Source organism: Leguminivora glycinivorella, chromosome 6 (assembly GCF_023078275.1).
Source record: "Leguminivora glycinivorella isolate SPB_JAAS2020 chromosome 6, LegGlyc_1.1, whole genome shotgun sequence".
NCBI classification, from domain to species: Eukaryota; Metazoa; Arthropoda; class Insecta; order Lepidoptera; family Tortricidae; genus Leguminivora; species Leguminivora glycinivorella.
In genome coordinates this window covers 19,857,490-19,883,823 of record NC_062976.1, presented here as the reverse complement: position 1 = coordinate 19,883,823, position 26,334 = coordinate 19,857,490, and the positions used below count along the sequence as shown (strand labels likewise).

The window sequence follows — 26,334 nt, the reverse complement described above, 5'->3', positions numbered from 1 at the left end:
ATAGCAGAGACAATGCGCAAACCAAAATAATTTATTATTGTTCGTTACTTCACAGTATTAGGGCTCGTTTTTGTTTGATCACTAGTAATTTGGGGGAAGGAATCAAAGGTAGTGGTTTACTAAATTAGGCAATTTTAGGTCGCACAATGTCGATATTTATGTCAAAGAGGATTTATGGAATCGGTTATGTAAGTTATAGCTTCCTATTAATATAGGCAAGCGCTCAACGCCCAACGTTTTTCGGGTTCCGTGTCCAGAGTGGCTAAAACGGAACTATAAGTTTGCTCCTGTGTATCGGTCTGTCTGTCCGTCCGTATGTCACAGCCATTTTACTCGAGATCTGTAGGTAACATATATTTTGATACGATTTGGAAACTAGGTGTATTTTTTAAGTCACTACTTAATTTGGTAGTAACAATTTATTTTAAAGGGGGGCTCTCCATACATGTCATGAACAAGTGGCACCAATCGATTGGTCTTCAAAAATAATATATGAGAAATGAAACTGCAAAGTTCTGCTAGACACTCTTTATTAGATCATCGTAGACATTTAGTAAAAATATGCATTTAGCCAATTGAAATCACATTTATTTTATTCCTTAACCAGACTTAGTAACTTTAATTTTTGCGCAAAAGTCAAGTATTAACATTACTTAATAAATACATAAATACTTATCGTCAAAATGTCAAGCTTATTTTACTCTTGACTAGAACTAACATTATACGTCATACGTCATACGTACCTGTTCTCTTTTAAATAGATATTCTTAAACTAAGATAAATATTAACGTCATAGAGTATAAATTTTAACTCACATATTAAAGCAAATACCACTTTATTTTAAATTTTAAATTTTAATACATTGTAACACCAAGAAAGAAAAAAATTGGGTGTTATGTTTTTATTAAAAAATAACGAATTTGGCGCCCAACGTGGGGCATTTACAAACATTACTTTTAAAACAACATTACTTTTAGTACAATTTAGATACCGTATAACAGACGTAGAATAATTTGACACTCATCAGTTATTCTAAAACATTTCAATACTGCTTCATTAAATTACGGAGAAGTCGAATTAATAGGACAAGTTCGTTCCACATAACTCCACCGCACTTTTAAACACGTAAAGTGTTTATGTTTGGTTGAGAAATATTCTCAATCCTTAAAGCCAGTCATATCCTCGCTTAATGTTTCTTCCTTGAAAGTCTTGCCCATGGAACTATATTAATCCGATGAGAAGACAATTTTCGGCACGGGACGCAGACGAGCCACTACCGTTGTATCGTCCTCGCGACTTTCAGATGATTCTTCGTAATTCAGCGTCTGGATAAAGAAATTATTATATTATTCATTTTTAAAACGTCATTTTACTTTACATTACTATGATTTTTCTCTTTAAAATATAATAAATATCGAAAAAATAGTTTAAGTTACCTTTTTCGGAAAATAAAAAAAATTAAAACTGGCTGTCCAATGGCTATTACAGCCTATATGAATATTGCTTGCTCATTTCTACTTTACCTGTTAGAGTATGGTTAACAGAATTAACTGACCTTGTTTTCCGAGACAACGGAGAGTTTTCTTCTGGACAGGGCACTGGCCGCTCGTAGCCTCCTCGCTTCTGCCACCGCGATTAATCCAGCTCCCGCACCACCGCTCTCGTTCGACTTTTTAGATAGGCTTGAGTTCCGCCGCCTTCTTAGACCGGTCTCCTCGTTAATGCTGGCTGACTTCCTTGCCTGTAAAAATCGTGATAATTTTAGAGCCTCATCGAACATGTGGCACCATTAGAGATAAGGAGCTTTTTCTAGAAACAAAGAGAAAGAGTCCAGTAATAAGTAATCTAAGTAAGACCCGAGCTCAAAAAATTACGCAATGCGCAGGACTTGCTAGCTTGTAGAATCAATGGCGCCTGAGGCAGCAATAAACTTGAAGATTGTCATATTAGCTAGGCCGTCTTTTTTGTGGTTCAGTAACACCTCAAATACTGAAGAAAGGATGTACCTGTCGCTCAGCCATACGCTGTTGAGCGTGCCTTGCAGCGTTCTGGCGTATGATCTGGTCAGCTCTTCTTCTAAGCACAAGCGCCGCTTCCTTGTGGTGGAGCAATGCGCCGTATAGATCGTTGCGGGACAGGGCGAATAAATTCGAGTAGCCACGTGACCTATGAAATAAACGTTCCTTTTTTTAAATCTTATTATTACATAAGAAGTTAAATCGGTAAAGAAATTCGAAATCCGAATAAAATTATTTGCCCAATATATTATTTCATTAAAATTGGCGCCCAACATGGGGCTACCCTTATTGGTTGTCCCACGGTGGGTGCCAATGTAAGAAATAAGCACAACATTTGAATACTGATAATTATGAGGTAATTTTTGTGATATATATACATTTTGTAGAACCAAAGTTTGAATTGCCCAAAACTCACCTGACTGTAGCGGTTCGTCGTCTCATTCCATCAATGCCAAGCAAACTGATTTCTCCGAAAACACAACCTTCGCCGAGTGTAGCCAGCACTTCGTTTTCATCTGGCGACATCACCTGTGATTGCGCATACAAACTTAATATACTTTAACTGCGTTTACAAGCACGTTAAGCTACTTTGTCCCTGATTTAGGGTGAATCTGATTCCACCCTTATAAAAGGTTCGCTTCTCAAGACAATCAATAATTTTATTTGCGCTAATCAGCGAGAAGGAGACAAAATCAGAGATACTTACGTAGCACTGTCCAGACTTGATAATATACATCTGATGGCCGACATCTCCACGACGCACGATCACGTCACCAGGCAAAAAGGAGACGGGTCGCAACTTCAGAACCAGGTCACGCAGGAGGGAATCCGAGCAGTCACGGAAGAGTTCCACCTGTTAAAACATATTGTTATCTGAAATATCATATTGATACGGTACAAAAATAGGTATATGGATTGTATCCGAAAAGTCAGGTTTAGACACTGATTTCTACGAGATTTTATTCGGTGTTTCATTGAGTTTCCGATCCTTTTATCCAAATATACATCATATCATTATCCATTATTCACTTTATCTTAAATTTACCAGAATAAACAAAGTGTTTACCTTGCTTAAAGTGGACATGTGCACTTCTAGAGCAACATCCTGCTTCATGTTGTGTGGCAGCGTGTTCAATATGTTTGATTCATCTATAAACAGAAACAGTGAACCTAATGAGTATTTTTCTCAAATTACTATAATTGGGCGCCAACAATAAAACTCTATGCCAAAGTTTTTACTAATTTTCTAGGTACTTATGTGGGTTGTAGTGAAATAGACATCTACCCATTCTACCATTCATATACTATTTATTTTGAGAATGAATAAATGAGTTTTGTTTAGTAACTTCTCACCGAAGCACCGTTGTTCGTTCCACGTGTAGTTGAACCAGCACGTCACTCGCTGTTGAAGAGACGCAGGCATGTTCAGCTTGCGCAGGTATCGGGTGCACCCATCCACTCTCTTACGGTAATCCGTCTGAAGTCGAAAACAAATAGTAAGTAACTATTTCATTTTTCTTACCAAATACATAATTTTATTTCCAACATTTGGTTTAAGGTTAAAACACGTTGACAGGAAAGAAAACTGACTTTGCATGGACAGTAAATGAATCCGTGGACATGCCGTTAATGAATCTTCGGTTACCAATATACCTACTTACCTTCAAACTCAGAATAAACTAAAATAAATTCAAAATATTGTCTTCGATTACGGCGATAGTTACTCATGAAATAAAACTGTGGAAACGGATTATATCACTCGTTGACCACGAATGCTGTAAAGTGTTCGAAACGGCGGGATGAATTGTAAATTCATTATACGCGATATAGTCCGTTTCCATAGTTTTATTTCAAAAAAATTAATTCTTACAATGATTGAGAAAAACGTACTATACTTAAAACGTTTTTTACTCACCCGGGCTCTAGTAGCTGTAGCAATGATGTCTCGAATCTGACCAATGAGCAGGGCGAACACAAATACGCCCATGAGCCAAGCAACGGTCATGAACATGTATTCTCCAGGGTTCTCTGGTTTTGGGTTTTTCCCTGAAAATCAAGGTAAGTAGTTATTGTTAATAAACTAGTTGCAAATGTTCTTCTAAATAAGTACATTTGAATATGTTTTTTATCATGCAGAAACGTCTGCGAGCGATATTACATAATTTTAAATTAAAGGAAAAATGGAAAAATTCACACCTCCGGCAGGACTCGAACCTGCGACCTCTGGCCTTGCCGGGGCCATCGCGCTTCTAACTGCGCCACGGAGGCCTGCTGGATGTGTGCGAATTTTATCCATACCTTCCCTTAATTCTCAACCGCCTTTAGGGTGGCGTTATAGCAAACATCTACCCGTAAGAATAGATCTTAACAGGCTTATGGCCCCGGCAAGGCCAGAGGTCGCAGGTTCGAGTCCTGCCGGAGGTGTGAATTTTTCCATTTTTCCTTTAATTTAAAATTAAGTACATTTGATTAATAATTTAAATATGTATGAAGCAAAAAATGACGCACACCTCCATTTATGTAGGCCGGATTCGAACAGACATCTTTAGCAATCCGGGCTTACGACATGAACCCCTAGGCCACACCGTCGTCGTGAAGGTTCGTAGCCGGTTTGTTATTTAAGAAATAATCTATGAAATATATGATGAAATAGTCTATGTACACAGGAAATTTAAGCAAAATCCTATACTCAATCCTGTCAGCATGTTGGCAAAGCCAATGCTAAATTGGTTTTCGAGCTTGATATAATATTTACCTATAGAAGTAGCAGTTTTAGTGGCGAAGTAGAAGCAGCGAATATAAGCGTTGCCCTGGCCGTCATACACCCAGTTGTTGATGCCAAGACCCTCATAGGCACTCATGGAGTAGTACGCGCATGCGTTCAGGTGGATCAGGTAAAATATGTACACCAGGGTCTTGCCGATGCGGACCTGGGCAAAACACATAGCTAAGGTGTGCCTTAATTTCAATACCAGTACCTATGATAATAAAGCATACAGTTAACTATTGCAAATAGTGCAAATCAATTTTAATTAACTTCTATTAAATTTCTAACAGTGGAGTAATATAAAAATAAAATGTTAAGTTTTTTATAAATAAATTAATTGTGTAAGTTTGGAGAGCCTTCATATTGAGAGATACTGTAGGTAACATATTCGTTCGAGTTTATGGCGACTTGTGGGCGTATCACATCACACTAGTTGGATAAACTTTATCGCATCGGTGCGTCCCTATTGCACTTACTAATATGTAGTGCGAAAAGGAAGGCCTGACGTTTTTCGTTTATCACGCGACCATTCCTTTTTGCCTGACAATAACTATTTATTGTATCGCCTGCTATAGAGGAGTTAAAATAGACGGGACTCTACGAGTTTGTAAGAATAACTTTTGGTCTGAAAACCGCCCCAGATACTTAATTTTTTTTGTAAGGAATGAATAGCAAAATATACCTATTTCTGTAATATAATGTAAAAGATTCAACTTTAGGCATTTTGTGCTATTACTTACTACATAAGGTGACGACAGCACTCTGTCGACAGCTATATTAAACTCCCAGAAGGTTTGCAGTTTCAGCAGTCGAGGAAAGCGCAAAATGACCATGTGCGTCCCAAAGTAGAAGTACAGGAAGTCTAGTGGAGTAAGGGAGACTATGTCGAACTGAAATATAGAAAAAAAAACAATGCCAATTAAATCCATTATACATTTCTTGAGGCCTAAACATTATTATTTTATTGAAATCAGTAATACACAAATGAATTACATTTTTTTTAATATTTTTAAATTAAAGGAAAAATAGAAAAAATCTCACCAAAAATAAGTTCAGAAAAGGTTACATTTGATGATTACTCTGCGAAATAGTAGCAGTAGTTGTAAAAGACGATGACGATGTTTAATGAACGAAAATTATATCAGCGGCAAGAGTTGACATTGAGCAGAATAACGAGAATACTTCGGGAACTTGCAAAATACCTCTGACTTCTTACAATACAGCTTCTTAGTAATTTATCTTATAAAGACTGACCTTGTATTGAATCTTCTTCCTATAATTCCTCCTCGTCTCCCCCGGGTCATCTACCCAGAACCCCTCATGCAGATACATGAGCCGAGGCTTGATGAACGCCACGTCCAGCAAATAGACCACGTCGCAGAAATAGTCCGCTATCATCCATTGGACGGTGTTCGCTGGGGTCTGGTAGGGGAATGTGGCTCGGAGGATGATGCACCAGGAGTTGTAGCAGTAGCAGAATGTTACTAGGAGAAGCCAGGTGATGTATAATCGTCCTGGAAAGTGGAAATAGATGGAGTAGGTTTAATTGGACATCATACAGAGTTTCAGTCGTTTGGAGACAGTAATCACTGGTTAAATAATGCAGTTAGAGTTCGACCATGCTAAGATTTCATACTAGATGCAGCAAACTACTAAATTAATGTAACATACTATTTACACTGTCAAGTTCATGCCGACACAAACTCAACACAACAGGGCTTCCAAGAACTTGAAGATTCGCTTAATAACCTGTGCTTGCAAATGCAAACACTAGTACCTAACATATAGCAAGACGTTCCTGTTAAGAATGCTACGTTAATATTTACCTTGAGGATCGATAGTGACGAATGGATCGCAGCAGTCGGGCAGCCTGAAGAAGCCCTTGCACTTCTTGGCTCGAGAGGGTGAGGATGGCACTGGACTTTGCGGGGATTCTACTGGTGGCGGTTTCTTTTCTGGAACACTCCTAAACATAATAATGCTTTAAACTGTGTTGTTAACCAAATACCTACATTCCTACATTTTAAAATTGCCTTCATCAATTGCTAAGTAATCTAGGTATCTATCTACTAAACATAACTAGCTAAAATGAGAGCCTTCCGTGTTTGCACGTAGCCGACTGTATACCATGGCTTTCATTGTAATGTTTGACGACATAAGTACGAGTAAATTGCTAATAAAAGAACTGCTTACGGTTTTCTTTAATGATTTTATAAATATCGATTTTCAATCGGTCTGTTATTAATCTATATTGAAGAAAAATAGCCGACTACCTACCATTTGGGCTGGCCAATAATTTCAGAACTCTTGAAGTCCTTCAGTTCAGTTTCGTCGTCTTCATAAATAACGTTGTTACTGTTGTACTCATGTGCGGGGCTGGATTGGAACAGGCGGACTTTCTTTGGTGGCAATAGAATCCTGTAAAATAGTTTACTTATGCTAATAAGTTAATAAGGGTTGTTTAAAAATAACCGGATAAGTGGCCTCGCTATAAGGATTCTGTTTTTAACCCCCGACGCAATAACCACAAAATTAAAATTTTGAAAAAACCCCCGACCGCGACATAGTGGACCGATTTTCATTAAACATGGCTAAGAACACTCCCGACTAACTCAGCTTTCAAACAAAAAAAACTAAATCGAAATCGGTTCACCCGTTCGGGAGCTACGGTGCCACAGACAGACAAACAGACAGACAGACTTAAATAGCCTTTGCGGGTCTCCTTGTCGCATGTCGCATTGTTACAAAATTATTAATAAAAAAGTAGACGTTTTTATTCTGACTTTATACTACAATACATAACCTAACCACAAAATTAAAATTTTGAAAAAACCCCCGACCGCGACATAGTGGACCGATTTTCATGAAACATGGCTAAGAACACTCCCGACTAACTCAGCTTTCAGACAAAAAAAACTAAATCTAAATCGGTTCATCCGTTCGGGAGCTACGATGCCACAGACAGACACACACACGGACAGACAGACAAACAGACAGACAGACAAACAGACAGACAGACAGACAGACAGACAGACACGTGAAACTTATAACACCCCTTCGTTTTTGCGTCGGGGGTTAAAAACGAAGGGGTGTTATAAGTTTGTCTGTCCGTCTGTCTGTCTGTCTGTCTGTCTGTCTGTTTGTCTGTCTGTGTGTGTGTCTGTCTGTGGCATCGTAGCTCCCGAACGGATGAACCGATTTCGATTTAGTTTTTTTTGTCTGAAAGCTGAGTTAGTCGGGAGTGTTCTTAGCCATGTTTCATGAAAATCGGTCTACTATGTCGCAGTCGGGGGTTTTTTCAAAATTTTAATTTTGTGGTTAGGTTATTTCCTCTTGAGTTCTTCTTCTTCTTTCTAAAGTGTGTTGTTTTTTTGTAAGTTTTTAACCCCCGACGCAAAAACGAAGGGGTGTTAAAAGTTTGACGTGTCTGTCTGTCTGTCTGTCTGTCCGTCTGTCTGTCTGTCTGTCTGTCTGTCTGTCTGTCTGTCTGTCTGTCTGTCTGTCTGTCTGTCTGTCTGTCTGTCTGTCTGTCTGTCTGTCTGTCTGTCTGTCTGTCTGTCTGTCTGTCTGTCTGTCTGTCTGTCTGTCTGTCTGTCTGTCTGTCTGTCTGTCTGTCCGTCTGTCTGTCTGTCTGTCTGTCTGTCTGTCTGTCTGTCTGTCTGTCTGTTTGTCTGTCTGTGTGTGTGTCTGTCTGTGGCATCGTAGCTCCCGAACGGATGAACCGATTTTGATTTAGTTTTTTTTGTCTAAAAGCTGAGTTAGTCGGGAGTGTTCTTAGCCATGTTTCATGAAAATCGGTCCACTATGTCACGGTCGGGGGATTTTTCAAAATTTTAATTTTGTGGTTAGGTTATGTCAGTTGTTTAACCCTTAATTTGGCAGAGACTCTGGTGACATAAATTTTCCGATTTTACCTTATATATTGAATAACAGGTGTTTTTAAAGCGTCCGAAAAATATTTAAAAAAATCTAGATTTATTAGTTTTGGAAAAAAAATATGTCCGCCACAGCGGACTCTGCCAAATATTGGGATAAATTAATATGTCCGCTGAGGCGGACACTGCCAAACATACGGTCATTTAAAATAAACAAGTATTTCTTAACATATATTTATTTTAAAAATTAACAAATATAATAATTTTGTATGAAAATCAAACTGACACATATTTATAGTCAAATATCATTATTTTAACTTTTTTCCGACTTTTTGGCCAGGTTGCACAGGCCGTGATCACGACAGACTGATGTGACAGTGATGTCCTAGCAAAATGTCGTCGAAGATGTAAACAACACAAAACTACCCGAAATTAATTACATCAATGTTCGGGGCAGACAAAGAAATTATAAATTTTGATCTACCCGGTTTTCTTTAATGTTTATTGCCCCTCGCGCGACATGTAACATTCACAATGTCCGCGCACTACGTATACCTAAAAGTGCCAAAATTTTAACTGCTTGGTCCAGCACCACACGCTGTTGGATTAAATAAAAAATCTAAGCATAAAAGCAGGCCACCAAAACAAGAAAATCAAAATAATAAACAAAACAATATAATAATTTGTTACAACACGTGTCACCGCAACATTGGCATAGTCCGCCACGGCGGACAAATCGTATTTAGTATATATTTGGCACTGTCCGGTGCGGCGGACAACTTGTTTAGATTATGATTATGAGTATTAGAAATTGAGAAATAAATTGAAAACATAACCACTTGCAACTATTATGTAATATATTTTATTATTTATACAACAGAAATACCCTGTTCTTACAAAAACCAAAAGAAAAACGCATAAATATTTTGCTAAAAACAGTTGACTTCTGATGCGGTGCCATCTTGACGAGTAACTGTCAAACGAGTGTTGACAGTGGTCAAATAGTATTTTTATACAAAGCATGTATCATAAAAGAGTCTCTTTCCATATGTTAAATTAAATAAAATTCTACCTAAAAAGCGAAATATTTTTTTTTATCACCTGTCCGTCCCACCGGACTTTGCCAAATTAAGGGTTAAAGAATCGAAGATTTAACTACCACATTATGGCATTGCTGTGTTAAAATAAACGTACCCTTTGCACTGAGCGTTCAAATCCCGAATCTCTGCCTTAGTATCGTTGTTAGAATTTGTGTGTGTGATCCTGAAAAAGACAATTGATTATCTCAAGATGCTTTTATAAATAAGGGGAATCGCCAAACAATTATAAGATTATATGTGATACACGTGATCTAGATTTCCTTTCCTTCCTTCCTTATCCTTAGTACCTCCTACCTATTCGGTTGTTAGTTGTGAAGTTATAGATCAATTAACTGATATTCCTTTATTGGTATGTATAGGTACTATTAGGCACATTAAAGCCCTTTATCTACAATTAGGGTTAATATCCAAACAGTACTTATGGCTACTTGCACCACGCGCTTAACTCAAGGTTAGTGGACTGTCAATTGTCAAAATGGTGGGTTAAACTCGGGTTAATCCTCCATTTTATATGAAATTTGACAGATGACAACCATCTAACCCTGAGTTAAGTGGTTGGTGCAAGTGGGCCTAGTAATTTAAAATACTATAATGACATTAATTATATAGGTAATGACAGCAAAATGGCGGGAACATATTCAGAGGGTGAACCCCAAATTGATTGGGAAAAAGAAGAGGACGAAAAACTAGGGTTAATACAGAGACGGACTTCAAACTTCAACTCAGCATATAGTTCCCATAAAAAATCTGACTGGGATGCGGTCCTACAGTATCAGCCGCTTTCAATGCTTAACTTACGGCGCATGAGCTGGAGAAGCGTCAGGAGTACACCACGACCCGTATGGCTTGGGTGGACCCACATTATTCTGGACTGGCTTTGTGGGCTCGGATGGGTGGACTGTGTGCTGTAAAAGACATACAATAGGTTAAAGGGTCAGCTCCTGAGGTATATATGTATTTTTTTGCTTGAGTCGCGGCAATTACTGTGTAAATATTATATTCATGTATTGGGGCTCGCTTTCGACGTATGGTGTTGTCATTTGTAGTTCCCTCACTATGCAATCTGCACACAGTCAAAGAACACCATATCCATGACTACCTAGCTATATCACCAAACTCTTTTCGAACCTCAACTGAGTAAAAATGCACCGTCTACTTTCGAAGTAGGTTGTTGTTAGATCAACAAAGCATCCTGATTTTTTTTCCAATTCTTTCAAATGCCACATCTTATACAAGTAGGTATATACTTAGTATGGCGATCTTCAAAAAATAAACGTGGTAGATACCTAGGTTACTATATTTTTCTGCTCACTGAGTTTGACACAAAGCCTTAACGTATTCAATATTACCCTCAGAATAGATAAGCACAGGCCATTTATTGTTTACGGCCATATCCAACGGGCTTAAACGACTAATAACTGTAGCAATTAATATCCTCGTAAAACGGTCAAAGCCTCGCTGCAGGGGCTCTATAGTATCCATAGTCTGTAGAGCCCATTAAACGACCTTCCTACTTCATACTTATACATAACTAGCTACTTATATCCCGCGGCTTCGCCCGCGTACCTACTAAATGTATTGTCAAATTTGGACCCCATTTCACCCCCTTAGGAGGTGAATTTTGAAGAAACCTTTCTTAGCGCTCCTCTACACCTTTTATGGAACCTACGTGTCAAATTTTAAATTTCTAGAATCAGTGGTTTCGGCTGTGCGTTGATCTGTCAACCGGTCAGTCAGTGTCTTCTTTTATATGTATATTTAGAAGATGTCTTTCTTATATGCCATTTCGAATAAATAAATTTAAGTAATAAATTGGTTAAGTTACATCATTATGGATCTGAGTGAAATAATCGTACCATCTCAATCGTACAGTTTTGTAGAGCCAGTACATACCTGAAATTAATTTACGATTTGAACATGTGTAACTGAAACCATCGTGTAGATATACGTTACCTAGGTTGCTATATGATATCTAGATTTATAAGTTATAAAGATTAGGTAGTTATAAAACTTATACAATATATGAGTATAGCTATTTAGCCAGCTAATAGTACGTATACTTATACTAAATGTGATTTGAGCGGCCGCGACGACCTAACGTCCTTTTTATTGAAGTCATAAACAATAGAATTATTAGTATTCCACCCCCACTGCTGGCTCGGTGGCCCTTTTAGCCGATTGATTTCAGACACCTACGCTTGTTGGCAAGTGTGTACACTTTTAGTGCCCATGCAGTCTTGTACCTACATCATAATTTCACCCTAAGGTTGGTTTTACAACTTGTACGAATATGAGTGAGTAGCGAGGATGTGTTTCTCACTAACCAAAAAAAAAGCGTGTTACAAAACACGGAGAAACTAAAAAGCCAAAAATAATAAACCTTCGAATTCAGATTTCTTATCGGATTGCAATAATCTGAACATCCAAATTATAAACAAATCAATTATTTTTGTAGTCGGTTCCAGACCTGTTCGTCGCCTTGCTATTTCCTGTTTGCCCCACCCAACCATACGCAGACTGGCCCCGACTCCAAAAATAATTGATTTGTTTATAATTTGGATGTTCAGATTATTGCAATTCGATAAGAAATCTGAATTCGAAGGTTTATTATTTTTGGCTTTTTAGTTTCTCCGTGTTTTGTAACACGCTTTTTTTGAAGGCGGTTTTATTTTTAACCGACTTCAAAAAAGGAGGAGGTTCTCAATTCGACTGAATTTTTTTTTTTTTTTTTTTATTTTTTTTTTGTATGTATGTTATTTGTTAAAAAGTTAATTTATTTGTTGATTTTTAGTGGTTCCTAGTGATATTATATGTATCAGTCCGAATATATGTACAGTAGTGAAAGAATTATCCTTTAACTCCTAACCGTTGAGGAGTTGACCTTCCATCATCAGCTCAGCCACATAAAATTATTACCATCAGGCGTAAATACTGGTGTACCTTTGAAAAATACACTAAGAACATTACATGTGCCTATAACATTTGAAGAGTTCCCTCGATTTCTCCAAGATCCCATCATCAGACCCCGACTTGGTGCCAATGGGACCATCTCGGGGTTATACCCGTTCGATCAAAAAAAAAAAATTTGAAAATCGGTCCACGATTCTCGGAGATATCGAGTAACATACATACAAAAAAAAAAAAAAACATTCAGTCGAATTGAGAACCTCCTTTTTTGAAGTCGGTTAAAAAGTACTATTCACCACATCTACTGGTAAAGGCTCTCTTGATACTTCAAAAACGGATGACAAAGTCGCACTTTATCCATAAGACTCCCTAACGACGCACCGTTTAGGAGATACAGCCATCCAAAGTTACTATTTTCAGTAGACTTTATTTATTTCATACCATGTTTGAGAAAAGCACTATACATACCTCGGCGGGAAATGGGCTTTGGGGAAAACCCCCTTTGTCCCGGCCTCTGTAGTAATGTACTATTACGTGTATGATGATTTGAAATCATAAATGATTATTAAATTGATGGATCAAGATTAATATTTTAATTGTGTTAGTGTCGTGAAAAAAGTGTTTCACTCGGAGGTAAAATGTAACCTTCGTGTCAGGAAACCTTTGCAACGTTCGGTTCTTGATACGTAACGCTGTGTAGAAAATATACGTTTTTTAATGCAGTAACTGCCAAGTATTAAAACTAGTAGCTCTAGCTATAGTTGTTTAGCGGTCATAAAGCGTCGGTAATGAAGAATTGTTTGCGCCGCAAAGGGAAAGCACTTAAGAGCGCTTTCAAAAAATCTGCTTGCTCGCATTTCGGCGCCGGCGGCGCTGGCGTGCGCCTGTGTGCAGACGCACACTATAACCAGAAGCATAACGATTGTAGCCTGCGGTACAGACATAGCGTGCGATCCTCTTCGAACCAACCTTACGTGCGGCTAGAGCGAAAGGGATAGCATTCATGGTCGGTACCGCCACGCCGTCAGTAGCGTAGCGGACTAACCATTATTGATACTTGCGTAAAAATACCACCATATATATTACATATTTGCATACATGATTTCGTGCATCGATACTTGACCTTTTAGTTTAATTATTAAACTTATCACAGTTTTTAGGGTTCCGTAGTCAACTAGGAACCCTTATAGTTTCGCCATGTCTGTCTGTCCGTCCGTCCGTCCGTCCGCGGATAATCTCAGTAACCGTAAGCACTAGAAAGCTGAAATTTGGTACCAATATGTATATCAATCACGCCAACAAAGTGCAAAAATAAAAAATGGAAAAAAATGTTTTATTAGGGAACCCCCCTACATGTAAAGTGGGGGGATGATATTTTTTTTTTCATTCCAACCCCAACGTGTGATATATTGTTGGATAGGTATTTAAAAATGAATAAGGGTTTACTGAAATCGTTTTTTGATAATATTAATATTTTCGGAACTAATCGCTCCTAAAGGAAATAAAAGTGCGTCCCCCCCTCCCCTCTAACTTTTGAACCATATGTTTAAAAAAATATGAAAAAAATCACAAAAGTAGAACTTTATAAAGACTTTCTAGGAAAATTGATTTGAACTTGATAGGTTCAGTAGTTTTTGAGAAAAATACGGGAATCTACGGAACCCTACACTGAGCGTGGCCCGACACGCTCTTGGCTAGTCCATGGCGGTTTTTTTTTCTTAAAAATTTTCTTTTAAAACGTGTGTAGCCTTGGAAGAAATAAATTAAAAAACTTTTATAATATAATAAATTGTGTATACAAAATACAAAATACAAAAATACAAAATCATTTATTCAGCAAATAGGCCACGGGGGCACTTTTACATGTCAACATTACAGAGTATTCATTAAAGTTAAACAAATGAAATTAATAGAAATATTAACTAAAAATATTAATCATAAGCAAAGTAGCTATACACTGATATAGAATTAGAGATGTATAAAGTCTCTAAATGTCATATTATTACTAACTATAATCAATACATAAAGAAAGTGCAAACAGATACAAAGATAAAAGAAATCTATAATACTTCAATAGTTGTAAAAGACTGAATATTACAAGTAAAAATATTATACTTAATCAAATAATCCTAGTGTATATAATATTGTCTTCTGTCACCGCGATAGTTACTCATGAAATAAATTTATGGAATCAGATTATATCGCGTATAATGAATATAATCCGTTTTCTTAGTTTTATTTCATTTTGTATATGGTATGTTTTCTAGGTACATTATGTACAATGGAACTAAGATCGGTTTTCTTTAATTTTAAGTAGTTTTTTTATATTTAAAATGTGTTATTGTGTTTTTAGGGTTTCGTAGTCTGTCCGTCCGTCCGTCCGCCCGTCCGCGGATAATCTCAGTGACCGTTAGCACTAGAGAGCTGAAATTTGGTACCACAATATGTATATCAGTCACGCGGGTCACGCCGACAAAGTGCAAAAATAAAAAGTGGAAAAAATTTTTTATTAGGGTACCCCCCTACACGTAAAGTAGGGAGTGATTTTTTTTTTCATTTCAACCCTAACGTGTGATATTGTTGATAGGTATTTAAAAATGAATTACTGAAATCGTTTTTTGATAATATTAATATTTTCGGAAATAATCGCTCCTAAAGGAAAAAAATGTATGTACCCCCCCGCCCCTCTAACTTTTTAACCATATATTTAAAAAATATTAAAAAAATCACAAAAGTAGAACTTTATAAACTTTCTAGGAAAACTGTTTTGAACTTGATAGGTTCTGTTGTTTTTGAGAAAAATACGGAAAACTACGGAACCCTAGACTGAGCATGGCCCGACACGCTCTTGGCCGGTTTTTAAATATTATGTTGTTTTAATTGCATGGAGCACAGGACGGTCCACATCTATATATTAGTTTTTTGTAAGGAAATACAACTCTACGCTACGCCTACCTGCTTTAATTGACTGGTGACACACTGAGACAGTGGATGCGCCAGAGTATAAAAGAGTGATTACCATCTCTTGTCAAAGATCTTGTTGAGACGAATCAAACGAACCCAAACACGAAGTGGTTACAAGACCTGGTTGATGAGAACTCTTGACTACCATCTGTCTTCATCATCAGATCCTGGGTACCATCTCTTGTCAAAGATCTTGTTGAGACAAATCAAACGAGCCCAAACACGAAGTTGTTTCAAGACCTGGTTGATGAATTCTCTTGACCACCTTCCAGCTTCATCATCAGATCCTGGGTACCATCTCTTGTCAAAGATCTTGTTGAGACGAATCAAACGAGCCCAAACATAAAGGAGTTTCAAGACCTGGTTGTTGAATACTCTTGACTACCTTCCGGCTTCACCATCAGATCCTGGGTACCATCTCTTGTCAAAGATCTTGTTGAGACGAATCAAACGAGCCCAAACTCGAAGCGGTTTCAAGACCTGGTTGTTGAATTCTCTTGACTACCTTCCGGCTTCATCATCAGATCCTGGGTACCATCACCTCTTGTCAAAGATCTTGTTGAGGCGAATCAAACGAGCCCAAACACGAAATGGTTTCCAGACCTGGTTGATGAGAACTCATGACTACCATCTGACTTCATCATCAGATCCTGAGTACCATCTATTGTCAAAGATTTTGTTGACACGAGTCAGTAACCTAAAATGATATTCAATAATAAATACCTACTAAAAATATTAGTCAAGTTAATTAGTTAGTTACCAAAGTCGTCAACCCAAGGATCAAAGTTTTCGGTCGCAGTATACATGCAACAGTGCAGCCAAACACGCACACAAGTGCGGTTTTGGACACGGCGGGTGCCGCACACAATGACAAAATAACTTCGCGATCGTCGAGCCGCGTGCGGAGCGGACTGTCATACGTCCTGCCTCTACAAGCTCTGCCGCGGTACTGACATCGCAAGCGCGCGTAACCGGTAATAAGGAGGCATTTTTAAAAAATCGTCAAAAATATTAAATTGCAAGTAATAGAAAACTCTTGCATAAAATCTGTTTAAGTAAGCGTTGCAGATTATTTTTATATTAAAACTACTTCAGAAACACGTAAGTTTTCGAAGAAATTGACACTTATTCTGAGGTGATTTCTGAAACAAATTGGATTCATCATTTCCTCATTTACTCTATTCTAAAGCCTTATAACAAAGAAGTAGTCTCATAAGATTGTAGTACAGGATATACATAATACAAATTTACCACTTGAAGCATTCAAAACTATCCAAATTTTACAAATTAGACGGACTAAGTCAGCACTTTTCGCGGGTTTTCCTAAACATGCACCAGAAAAAAATCATAATTAATTAAGTGAGTTAGTTTTCAAAAATCCAGTCTCACAACATGTAAGTTAAGAAGATGTCCTAATCGAATCTTGAACTTAATAAGTCTGTTAGATGACGGAAAGTATAGCATTTTGCCGACTAAAACTATCAATTTTACATTATTACGACGTTTTCGTTGAATGGCCTCTTAACGGCACTCGGTATTCAAATCACACGGAGGCTAATTCGAACGGCCTTGGGGCGCCGATTCAAACGGCGGTGAACTGTTTGTATATGCATACATATAAATATAAACAGTTACTACCTTTTCATTACACTTGTACAGTAAAAATTGCAAGCAGAAAACCGATCTCGCTAGGGACAGGGAGTTATGAAACTGGCACAGTAAATGCAACGGAGGCGTGGCGGGAGTTACAGTAAAAGCATTCTCACGAGGAGGCAGTTATAAATGGGGAGGTTCAAAGACACTGCTGTCGTGAGACGAAGTAGGTACGCAAACGCATGTTAGTTGTAAGTTGCATTGTGGTTTGTGGTAAACAACTTAATTAAGGTAAAATATGTTTGAGAGCGCACTATTCGCCAACAAACTGGTTCCAGTTTGGCGAAAAGAAAAAATGTAATATAGTCATAAGTTTTTTAAATAAATAAATATATATATAAAATACCTAGTATTGTATTTGACTTTTTTTTAATTTATTTACGTATGTTTTATATTGCAAGTGCGATGAAAAACATTGTGTTACTTGGGGCGTGAGAATATTGCAAACTCGAGTCTTTAAATGAGCACCACAAATAATTTAATAATAACTACTAAATAATTTAATTTAATGAGCTTAGTATCTACCTGCAATGCTTCTCCTGAATAATCGTAGTTTTCATAAAAGTAACAACTCTGCTTCTAATAAATGGGTAAAAGTCATTCTGTTAAGTGGTAGACACAAAATAAACAAACGGCAATGTGATATGATATAAAACGTTCGTTGAGACAACTAAGCATTGTACCTATGTAGGTAGGTAGGTACACTATACAGGCCTAGGTAGGTACAGAGTGTATTTTCAGTATGATCTATACCTGTTTCATCATCATCATCATTATCATATCAGCCGAAAGACGTCCACTGCTGGACATAGGCCTTCCTCAAAAATTGCTACAATGACTTGTCCTGCGCCACCCGCATCCAGCGGACTCCTGCGACCTTCACCAGGTCACCAGTCCATCTTGTGGGGGGCCTACCCACGCTCCGCCTTCCGATACGCGGTCGCCACTCGAGAACCTTTCCACCCCAATTTGCTATACTTACTTATTTAAAATCACTTAATTCTTCTGGGGTGGGCTCGCGCAATCGCAACAGAATAATTGTCTCAATACTTTAAAGCCTGTAACTTGTATGAAAGGTCTTTTGATCATATACTCGTTCTTACAGTATCAAAGGTTTTTATATATGTCGGATCGTGGGCGTATTATACCAGAACCGTTGTCAGGACCTGCCGTAGTTGTTTATGAGGGCTTTTCAATGAAATACCATGTCCATATCACAGAATTTACTCTTCACAAAACTGATTACACGTTAAATCACGTTATAGAAAACATTCCGCATATTATTTCGAGCAAACTGCCGGATTAGACCGATGAATCTCCAACAACGCCAGCACTCCTCAACCATTTTCCCTGCAGATCGATTGGCAGCCTCCAATCATCTGTTCATCATCCGTTTTTCGATTCTATTCTTTTTGATAGTAGCGTCCTCTCTGACGTTTTGGCAGAACTCAGTCGAATACCAGTCAGGTTGTACAAAGTTGTAAAACCCTTGTTTGCTCTATTTGTCAAATATAGCGTCATAAAACGTATCTTAAACCACATTTTGGTCATTCTCCGACATATACTACGTCGCTGGCAAACAAGCATACGACTTATCTGATAGTAAGCAGTCTCCGTAGCTTATGTTTGCGAGCGACTCCCGAATTGTAATATGCGCAATGCCGACTCTAAGAGCGTTTTCACATTATCCGATCTGATATCGGATGTAGGACCTATATCCCATATTTAAGCCACCATCTTTGATTTTTGCCTTTGAAATCCTTCTGACATCCGATATCGGATCGGATTATGTAAAAACGCACTAATAATACTCAACAGTCTCGTTCAGCTCTACCAACCTTGCTAACCAGCAGGATTACTATGAGAAGGGAATATAAACGAAAAGGAAAAATACTACAATTTCCATTTGCTTCACAGGAGTTTTGTGAAAGAAAAAAGTTCATTGACCCCATTGAGCTACTTTAAGAAATGACGTCTGGGCAAACAAATAATGTCAGCCCACGCACCAGACGGGGAAGCTACCATCAATCATTGGTTTACCATGACGGTACCAACTGTGACGAAGAGGATTAGCCCACAGCCTAATAGACCATTACCTTTGGAGTGATTAAGTGCTAATTACTTAGTTCATTTACTCGAAAAACAGTATTCAATAGTGTAGGTAAGTTAAGTGTCTGGTTAGGTAAATAAATAGGTTCGGCGCGGTATGGCACTGTCAGAGGCTCAGAGCACGCTATTAATGTCACCATTTTAAAGTCAGCCCTCGATAAGTTTGCAACGATTATTTTGATTAAACGAATAGGTACGAATCTATGAAAAACGAGATTTTCATGTCTGTAATATTGAGGTGCTCAAGTGGGTTTGTTGGTAGCATATGGTAATTAATTAATACCTATCTGAATGCTTTAACTTATTGTAACAAATTGTAATAAATTGATACACAACATCTTCACGTGAGTATATCTATCCCAAGAGAGAGAGGGGGGGACGGAGCAGGCGTTTAGTTACCACAATGTCTAACAACTACTTAAGTATAACATAATACATAATCCGATCAGCGCGTTGAATGGTGCGTACAAAATAATTTCATTTCAAAGCCTGACCAGAAATATATGTCTACGCGCCATGTTGCGGAATTTCTGTAGAACTATTTTCTTCATACTATACTGGACTGTCACCCCATACATCAGAATAACAGCGCCCTCCTGACAATCCATACTCCATACTAATATTATAAATGGGAAAGTGTTTTGTCCGTCTTTCACGGCAAAACGCAGCGACGTATTGCCGTGATTTTTTAAGTGGAGATAGTTGAAGGGATGGGGAGTGACATAGACTACTTTCTGTCTCTTTTTTAAAACCCCTCTTCCCTAAAATGGGGAGTGGAAGTTTGTATGGAGCATTCCGCAAGTTTCTAATTTAACGCGAGCGAAGCCGCGGGCAAAAGCTAGTAGACATATATTTGTCGGTGTACCTTAAATACCTACATACTAAACGTGCATTTCCGAGTAAGGTACAAATGCAACAGATCTGTTTTATTCCATGTTTTACAATGTTTGCATTATTAATTAGAGTGTCCACTGGTTGTATATGGCACGCGTGTTCAGGGGATATACAGCGTGTGTATTCCATACGGGCGAATATCTTAGTGACGAATAGTATAGGACCTAAGGAGCCTAACTACTTGTTTTTTTTTTAATAGATGAAAATTTTTTTTTCATACATAATAATTCAGCACGCAATGTATTACGTCCACATCAATTAGCGTACCTACCTAAACGTCACTACGACATGACGTTTTTGTCAACGTATGAAGTTGGACGGGGTACATTGCTGCTTGGTCAGATTTAAAAAAATAATTACTCTTAATTAAAAACACTTTTTAACAAAATGATTATAGTACACGATTCGTATGATCAGATACTATAACTGGATACATTATTCGCCCGTATGGAATCCACACGCTGTATATGGAACTCAACTTAATCGTGTAATAATGGAAAAAACGGATTAGTTACAATGGTCGGGATTTGCCCCACTGTACCTTAAGCTACAATTGTATAATTACTTCAAATAGTGTCCACGCTAATTTGGCGTTAAATTAGTTGAAACTAATTGTTGGACAATATGTCAGACGACCTTGCCCCAATTATTATTAGGCGTGTATCGGTGTCCACGCTCGTTAATTGGCTGCGGTTAATTTTGACATTAGGCATATTGTCAGGGACAATACGGTGACTGAGCCTGAAATATGCTGCATTATGATTACAGACGTCCAGGGTAGGTACGTAGCCAAATGCACAAACGCGATAATATCACGATTAGAGATGGGCCGAATATTCGGTAAATATTCGGTACTAGCTTTTACCCGCGGCTTCGCCCGCGTAATAAAAGTATTCATTAAGATTTTCATTTGGATCCTTAGGTTTCTCTGTAGGTATATTTATCTGCGATTATTTCGATTGCACATAATATTTTTGCTTGCAATGATTGTAGAAATATTACACATCGACCACAGCGTAGGTAATTCTATATACGCTGGGGAAACCTTTATAAACATCCCACATAGCCCGTATTTCGACACTATGATCGGTGGGTAAAAAGTACTTTTTTCTATTATCCCTTACAATTTTTTACATTTTGCTTATACTTATCGCAAACGTAATCTTCAAGCAAGCAAACAACGATCGTCTTAGAGCACATTGATTGTAAGAGACCGCCGACCGATTATCCGTATCCCTCTAACGATACCCATATTATCCGTATCCGTATCCCTATCGCTATCGCTATCGCTATCGCTATCGCTATCGCTAACGCTATCGCTATCGCTATCGCTAACGCTATCGCTATCGCTATCGCTATAGCTATCGCTATCCCTATCGCTATCCCTATCGCTATCCCTATCCTTATCCCTTATCAAGATGTTTAATGATATAACACTTTAAGTTCTCGCGCTTTGTACACATATTTAAAGTCACATACAGGTCGAACGCGATTAATTAACATTATTTTTACCTTTTTTCCCAACGTTTCGGCCAGGTTGCACTGGCCGTGGTCGCGGAAGACTGACGTCCCAGCAAAATGTCACCGGAGATGTAAACAACACAAAACTACCCGATATTAATTTATATAAATGTTCGGGGTAGACAAATAAATATAATCTACCCGCTTTTAGTTAATGTTTATTTCCCACCATGTTTATTTTAAAGGTAAAAATAATGTTAATTAATCGCGTTCGACCTGTATGTGACTTTAAATATATGTTTAATGATTTCTTATCAAGTGCTAAAATATAAAGTTTCATGGTTTTATCATTTAAAATTAAGAAATCCCATACAAACTTTCAACCTCTTTTTCAACCCCTTCATCCCTTTTTTTCGAAATAAAAAGTAGCCTATGTTCTGTCTCAGGGTCTAAAGATTGTCTGTTCCAAATTTCATCAAAATCGGTTGCGTGGTTTAAGCGGGAAAGCGTAACAGACAGACAGACAGACAGACAGACAGACAGACAGACAGACAGAGTTACTTTCGCATTTATAATATTAGTAGGAAGGATAATATTATAATATTATAATATATATAATATATAATATAATATATAATATAATAATATATAATATATATAATATATAATATTAGTATGGATTCGGCATATTCGGCAAATTTTTCAATGTTCGTATTCGGCCGAACAGTTCGGTTTCAATGGCGAATATTTACCGAATAAACAAAGTAAATAAATAACGTAAGTTGTTTCGTAATTCATCGGACAATGAGATCCTATTTCAGCATTCTAAGCAACTACCAAAGGGAGTTAAAAATGCGTTAAAATATAAAATACAATAATTTTGTAAAAAAGTAAAAATAACGTATCTTAAGAAACAAAAACCCAAATTTTCTTATACACTAAATTATAGGAACATTAAGAGCCTTAAATAAAAAATAAATGTATAGCCATTACCATCATTGAAACGTTTTAACTGTAAGCTAGAATTTAAAATATGGCTCAACCGAATATTCGGCCGAATGTTCGGTTCGGTAACAGCTGAACCGAATGTTCGGCCGAATATTCGTATTCGGCAAAGTCCGTATTCGGCCTATCTCTAATCACGATACTATCTGGCAGGCAAGCATAGTCGCGTGATAATAGTACATTGTGCAACAAGGGGAGGAAGTTGAATATTACTAACGAGAGTAAGTTAAATCGCGACGGCTTGCCGGAGCGATTTAAAGACTCGAGTTAGTAATATTCAGACTCCCCGAGTTACACAATGTTTTTCATCACACTCGCAATGTAAAAAATATGTAAAAAAGTTATGTACGGTACAAGAAATTTCATTAGTCCCTTGGGAAAAGGATTTTTCTATAACTCACGCTCCGCCTGCGTGCAATAGCACATTTAAAGTGCGGGTGTGGTGAAAACGATATAACATCAGGCCGTCCTTTTCGCACTATTTGTAAGTGCGATAGGGACGCACCGATGCGATAAAGTTTATCGAACTAGTGTGCTACGCTACGCCCGCTGTTACGTAATTTAAGTTTTTAAATTAATTTAAAATTAAAAAAACATCTCCCCGGAATACTTTAAGAGTCCACAGAGACTTACCACATCAACTTTGATTTCCATTTTTCACCAACCAAAAAGTATACACGATTTATGTAGCCAATTGTTTAAACAATCCCAAAAACTTTTACACTTTTTGTCAATACAAAAAAGGTCCGAACAAAAGTTTTGAAGCAGCGTTTTCCCGCATTTTCCGCGCGTGCGGTCCGGCCGGAAGATTTCGTGCCACTGTTTCGATTGAAACTTGAAGCTAGTTCCATTGGCCAACAATAACAGGCGTGGACCGCCTGTTGAATCGAATTAAGTGGAAAGTAAATTTTATTGCTCAATAAATACCTACCAGTGTCGGTTTAGATGGGGTTGGAAATCGATTTTCCTTACAAAGTGGATTTCTGTGAAAATCTGTACTTAGGTTCCTGTCTTAGTAGGTATTGATTTTACGTCTTCAGCGTTAAAAAAGTTTTTTGCAAAAAAATAATTTTTGGCACAAGCTTTTATCACCGACTGTACCTTTCTTTCAACAGTCATTTACTATTCTCCGAAACGTTTCTAAAAACCTCTTACTTGATAGGGATACGACGTTTCATGACAGGGTTCCTATGACCACATTTCTCTGCTCTGCTGCATTATCAGATCAGCTCCATGATACGATAATATTGCATTATCACGTGATTTACATATGAGTGCAAAATTTCAGCTCAATTGGAAACCGGGAAGTGGGTCAAATTTAGCTTCTACGTTTTGACGCACACTAACATACTAACAAGGCAAGTTGAATAAAAGCTTGTAAAAAAGACTTGATTCTTGGCCTTTTAAATGTCAACGTTAATACCTAAGGCTTCTTTATCATCATGAATTTTCGCGTATCCAATCCTACTTAATCAACTTAATGAACAACTTCATGAGTTATCTATAAAATGTTGAATAAGTACGTTGGTACGGTCAACCAATTTGAATCATAGGCCACTCTAGAACCCTGTCTTATTGACACCGTGTATTATTGACCATACAAATCACTTTTGACGTTGACTGTGAAAAGGTTCTACATTGGCCTAGGATTTCAATTGGTTTGTAACAGTTCATGGGTTATCATTTTTGGTTTTGGTGCCATCGTTTGAGAAGAGGAAGGTCGAATCAGTACATTAGTAGTTTTTAAGGTAATATCCGTGTCCTTTGGTGTATAGCGGATAAATATGAAAACTCACCGGTAAGATGGATTGAGTTTGGCCGCTTGTTTTTGTTCATTAGTTTGCGTGCTTTTCCACAAGACGCAGCCCTTAATTGATAGGAAATAGGAAATCATTTCCTCACTGTACCTAGGTATCGAACTAGGTAGGTACCTACTACCACCTAACTACTAAGTAGGTACTAGGTATTTTAACCGACTTTATAATTTAAAAGGAGGTGGAAGTTTTATTTACTTCGTCGTCATTCAAAATCGATTTCGAAATAGGGTAAATAGGCACCCTTCCTGTCGAGTTAGATACTATTATAAATGCTTGGCATGGGAATGAAATTGTGCTTTTCATTTCAAATACCAGGAAATTTAAATATAGGTAAGTACGGAAAAAAATTACCATAGACCAGTACTCTATCCATATTTTCTACAATAGCTTCTAATTCCTGTTGAAACCGATTCACGGGTGACATCAAAGCTCTCAAACGGCCTCTACTTGTTGGTTCTATATCCCCACGCACGCCTTATAAATGACCGGGCTCGAAAGACCCGAGAGTTTTAAACATTTTCACATTATCCGATCCGATATCGGATGTCGGACCGTTATCTCATACATTACAGGCGCCATCTTGGATTTTTTTCCCTCGTGTGGTGACGGGTTAAGAATTTCACCACCCCCTTTCTTCCCGTGGGTGTCGTAGAAGGCGACTGTGGGATATGGGTTAAATTGTGGCGCAGGCGAGAGGCTGGCAACCTGTCACTGCAATGTCACAGTTTCGTTTTCTGCCAACCCCTTATTTGCCAGAAGTGGCACTGAAACTTGAGTAGTTTCATGTGCTCTGCCTACCCCTTCATGGGATACAGGCGTGATTGTATGTGTGTATGTGTGTATGTGTAATCCTTCCGACATCCGATATTGGATCGATAATGTGAAAACGGACTTAAGTGTTTTCAAAAATATTTTTTGTCTTTTTATTAATGCAAAGCTTCTTTTTGGTATTGTTTTTAAAAATGATGATTCTTCTAATATTTTTTCTTTGGGGTTCACTATTATCTGGCAGAAACTTTTTACGCATATATTTGATTCGTATAATAGTTCTTGGCAGAAGTTTAGCAGAAACACCTTACGCAGAATATGCTTTGGCACAAATCATTTCGCAGATTTTTGTAATACCGAGTCGTCTGTTGTCATAATGTTGATGAGCATAATAGTCTTCTAGTCGAACAATACATTTGCAGATAATATTTGTGCATAATATTTAGGCGGCATAAAGTTGTTTGGATCTATTAGGTATGCTGTATTGCCATGGCGATGCTATGTTAATCAAGTTAAAAGCACCAACTGCGTCACATCGTGCACTAACATACGACAAGTACTTTACCTCGAGTATTGACGGAGATTTATTTCCCTTCTGACCGTGACCTTGACACTGACCGACACTTTGAACCACATGTATCACAGAAAGTACTAACATTCTGACTAATAAACACTTTGTTATCTTCCATATGCATTCACACGCAAGACTTTTCTATATAGAATGTTAAAGGATATAAGGATTTAAATCAAAACTTACCCGCTGAAGTCGAAATCGCAGCCCCATCACCATCTTGATCTAAATCAACACAAACTGTTGTAGAACTAATTGTCGTACATTTTATTTCTCGGTAAAATAGGAACGAAATCAAAGACTTGCCGATATCATATCACTTGTCAATTTTATTGCCGTGGACGATTTCTGACTGGGCCAAGTTAAAAATACTCTATTGAGGTGGGTTACTGAGGCTTGGACACACATTTTGATTTGTTCGCTTT

General features: G+C 37.7%; 1 protein-coding gene across 2 annotated transcripts; it reads right to left on the bottom strand.

The window, feature by feature from the left end:
• Positions 1–513: 513 nt before the first annotated feature.
• LOC125227180 (cyclic nucleotide-gated cation channel beta-3-like) lies at positions 514–26,279 on the bottom strand. 2 transcript variants are annotated; one of them, XM_048131415.1, is made up of 16 exons: positions 26,096–26,279; positions 10,559–10,665; positions 9,855–9,923; positions 7,063–7,203; positions 6,612–6,751; positions 6,040–6,299; positions 5,526–5,675; positions 4,774–4,948; positions 3,934–4,064; positions 3,372–3,495; positions 3,085–3,167; positions 2,725–2,871; positions 2,434–2,546; positions 2,007–2,166; positions 1,556–1,741; positions 514–1,325 (listed from the first exon to the last, which is right to left on the bottom strand). In XM_048131415.1, exons 1-16 carry the CDS (start codon positions 26,126–26,128, stop codon positions 1,227–1,229), a joined length of 2,118 nt encoding a protein of 705 aa, XP_047987372.1. In that variant the 5' UTR covers positions 26,129–26,279; the 3' UTR covers positions 514–1,226. The 2 variants fall into 2 exon arrangements, with proteins under 2 accessions (XP_047987372.1, XP_047987373.1); XM_048131416.1 differs by lacking the exon at positions 26,096–26,279 and adding an exon at positions 23,387–23,540.
• Positions 26,280–26,334: the final 55 nt, after the last annotated feature.

Coding starts and splice junctions, on each gene's coding strand:
- LOC125227180 (XM_048131415.1), bottom strand. CDS start 26,128: ATGGTGATGGGGCTGCGATTTCGACTTCAGCGG. Junction 10,666..26,095: donor TGCGATTTCGACTTCAGCGG/GTAAGTTTTGAT, acceptor TGTCTTTTACAG/CACACAGTCCACCCATCCGA. Junction 6,752..7,062: donor ATTATTGGCCAGCCCAAATG/GTAGGTAGTCGG, acceptor TATTATGTTTAG/GAGTGTTCCAGAAAAGAAAC.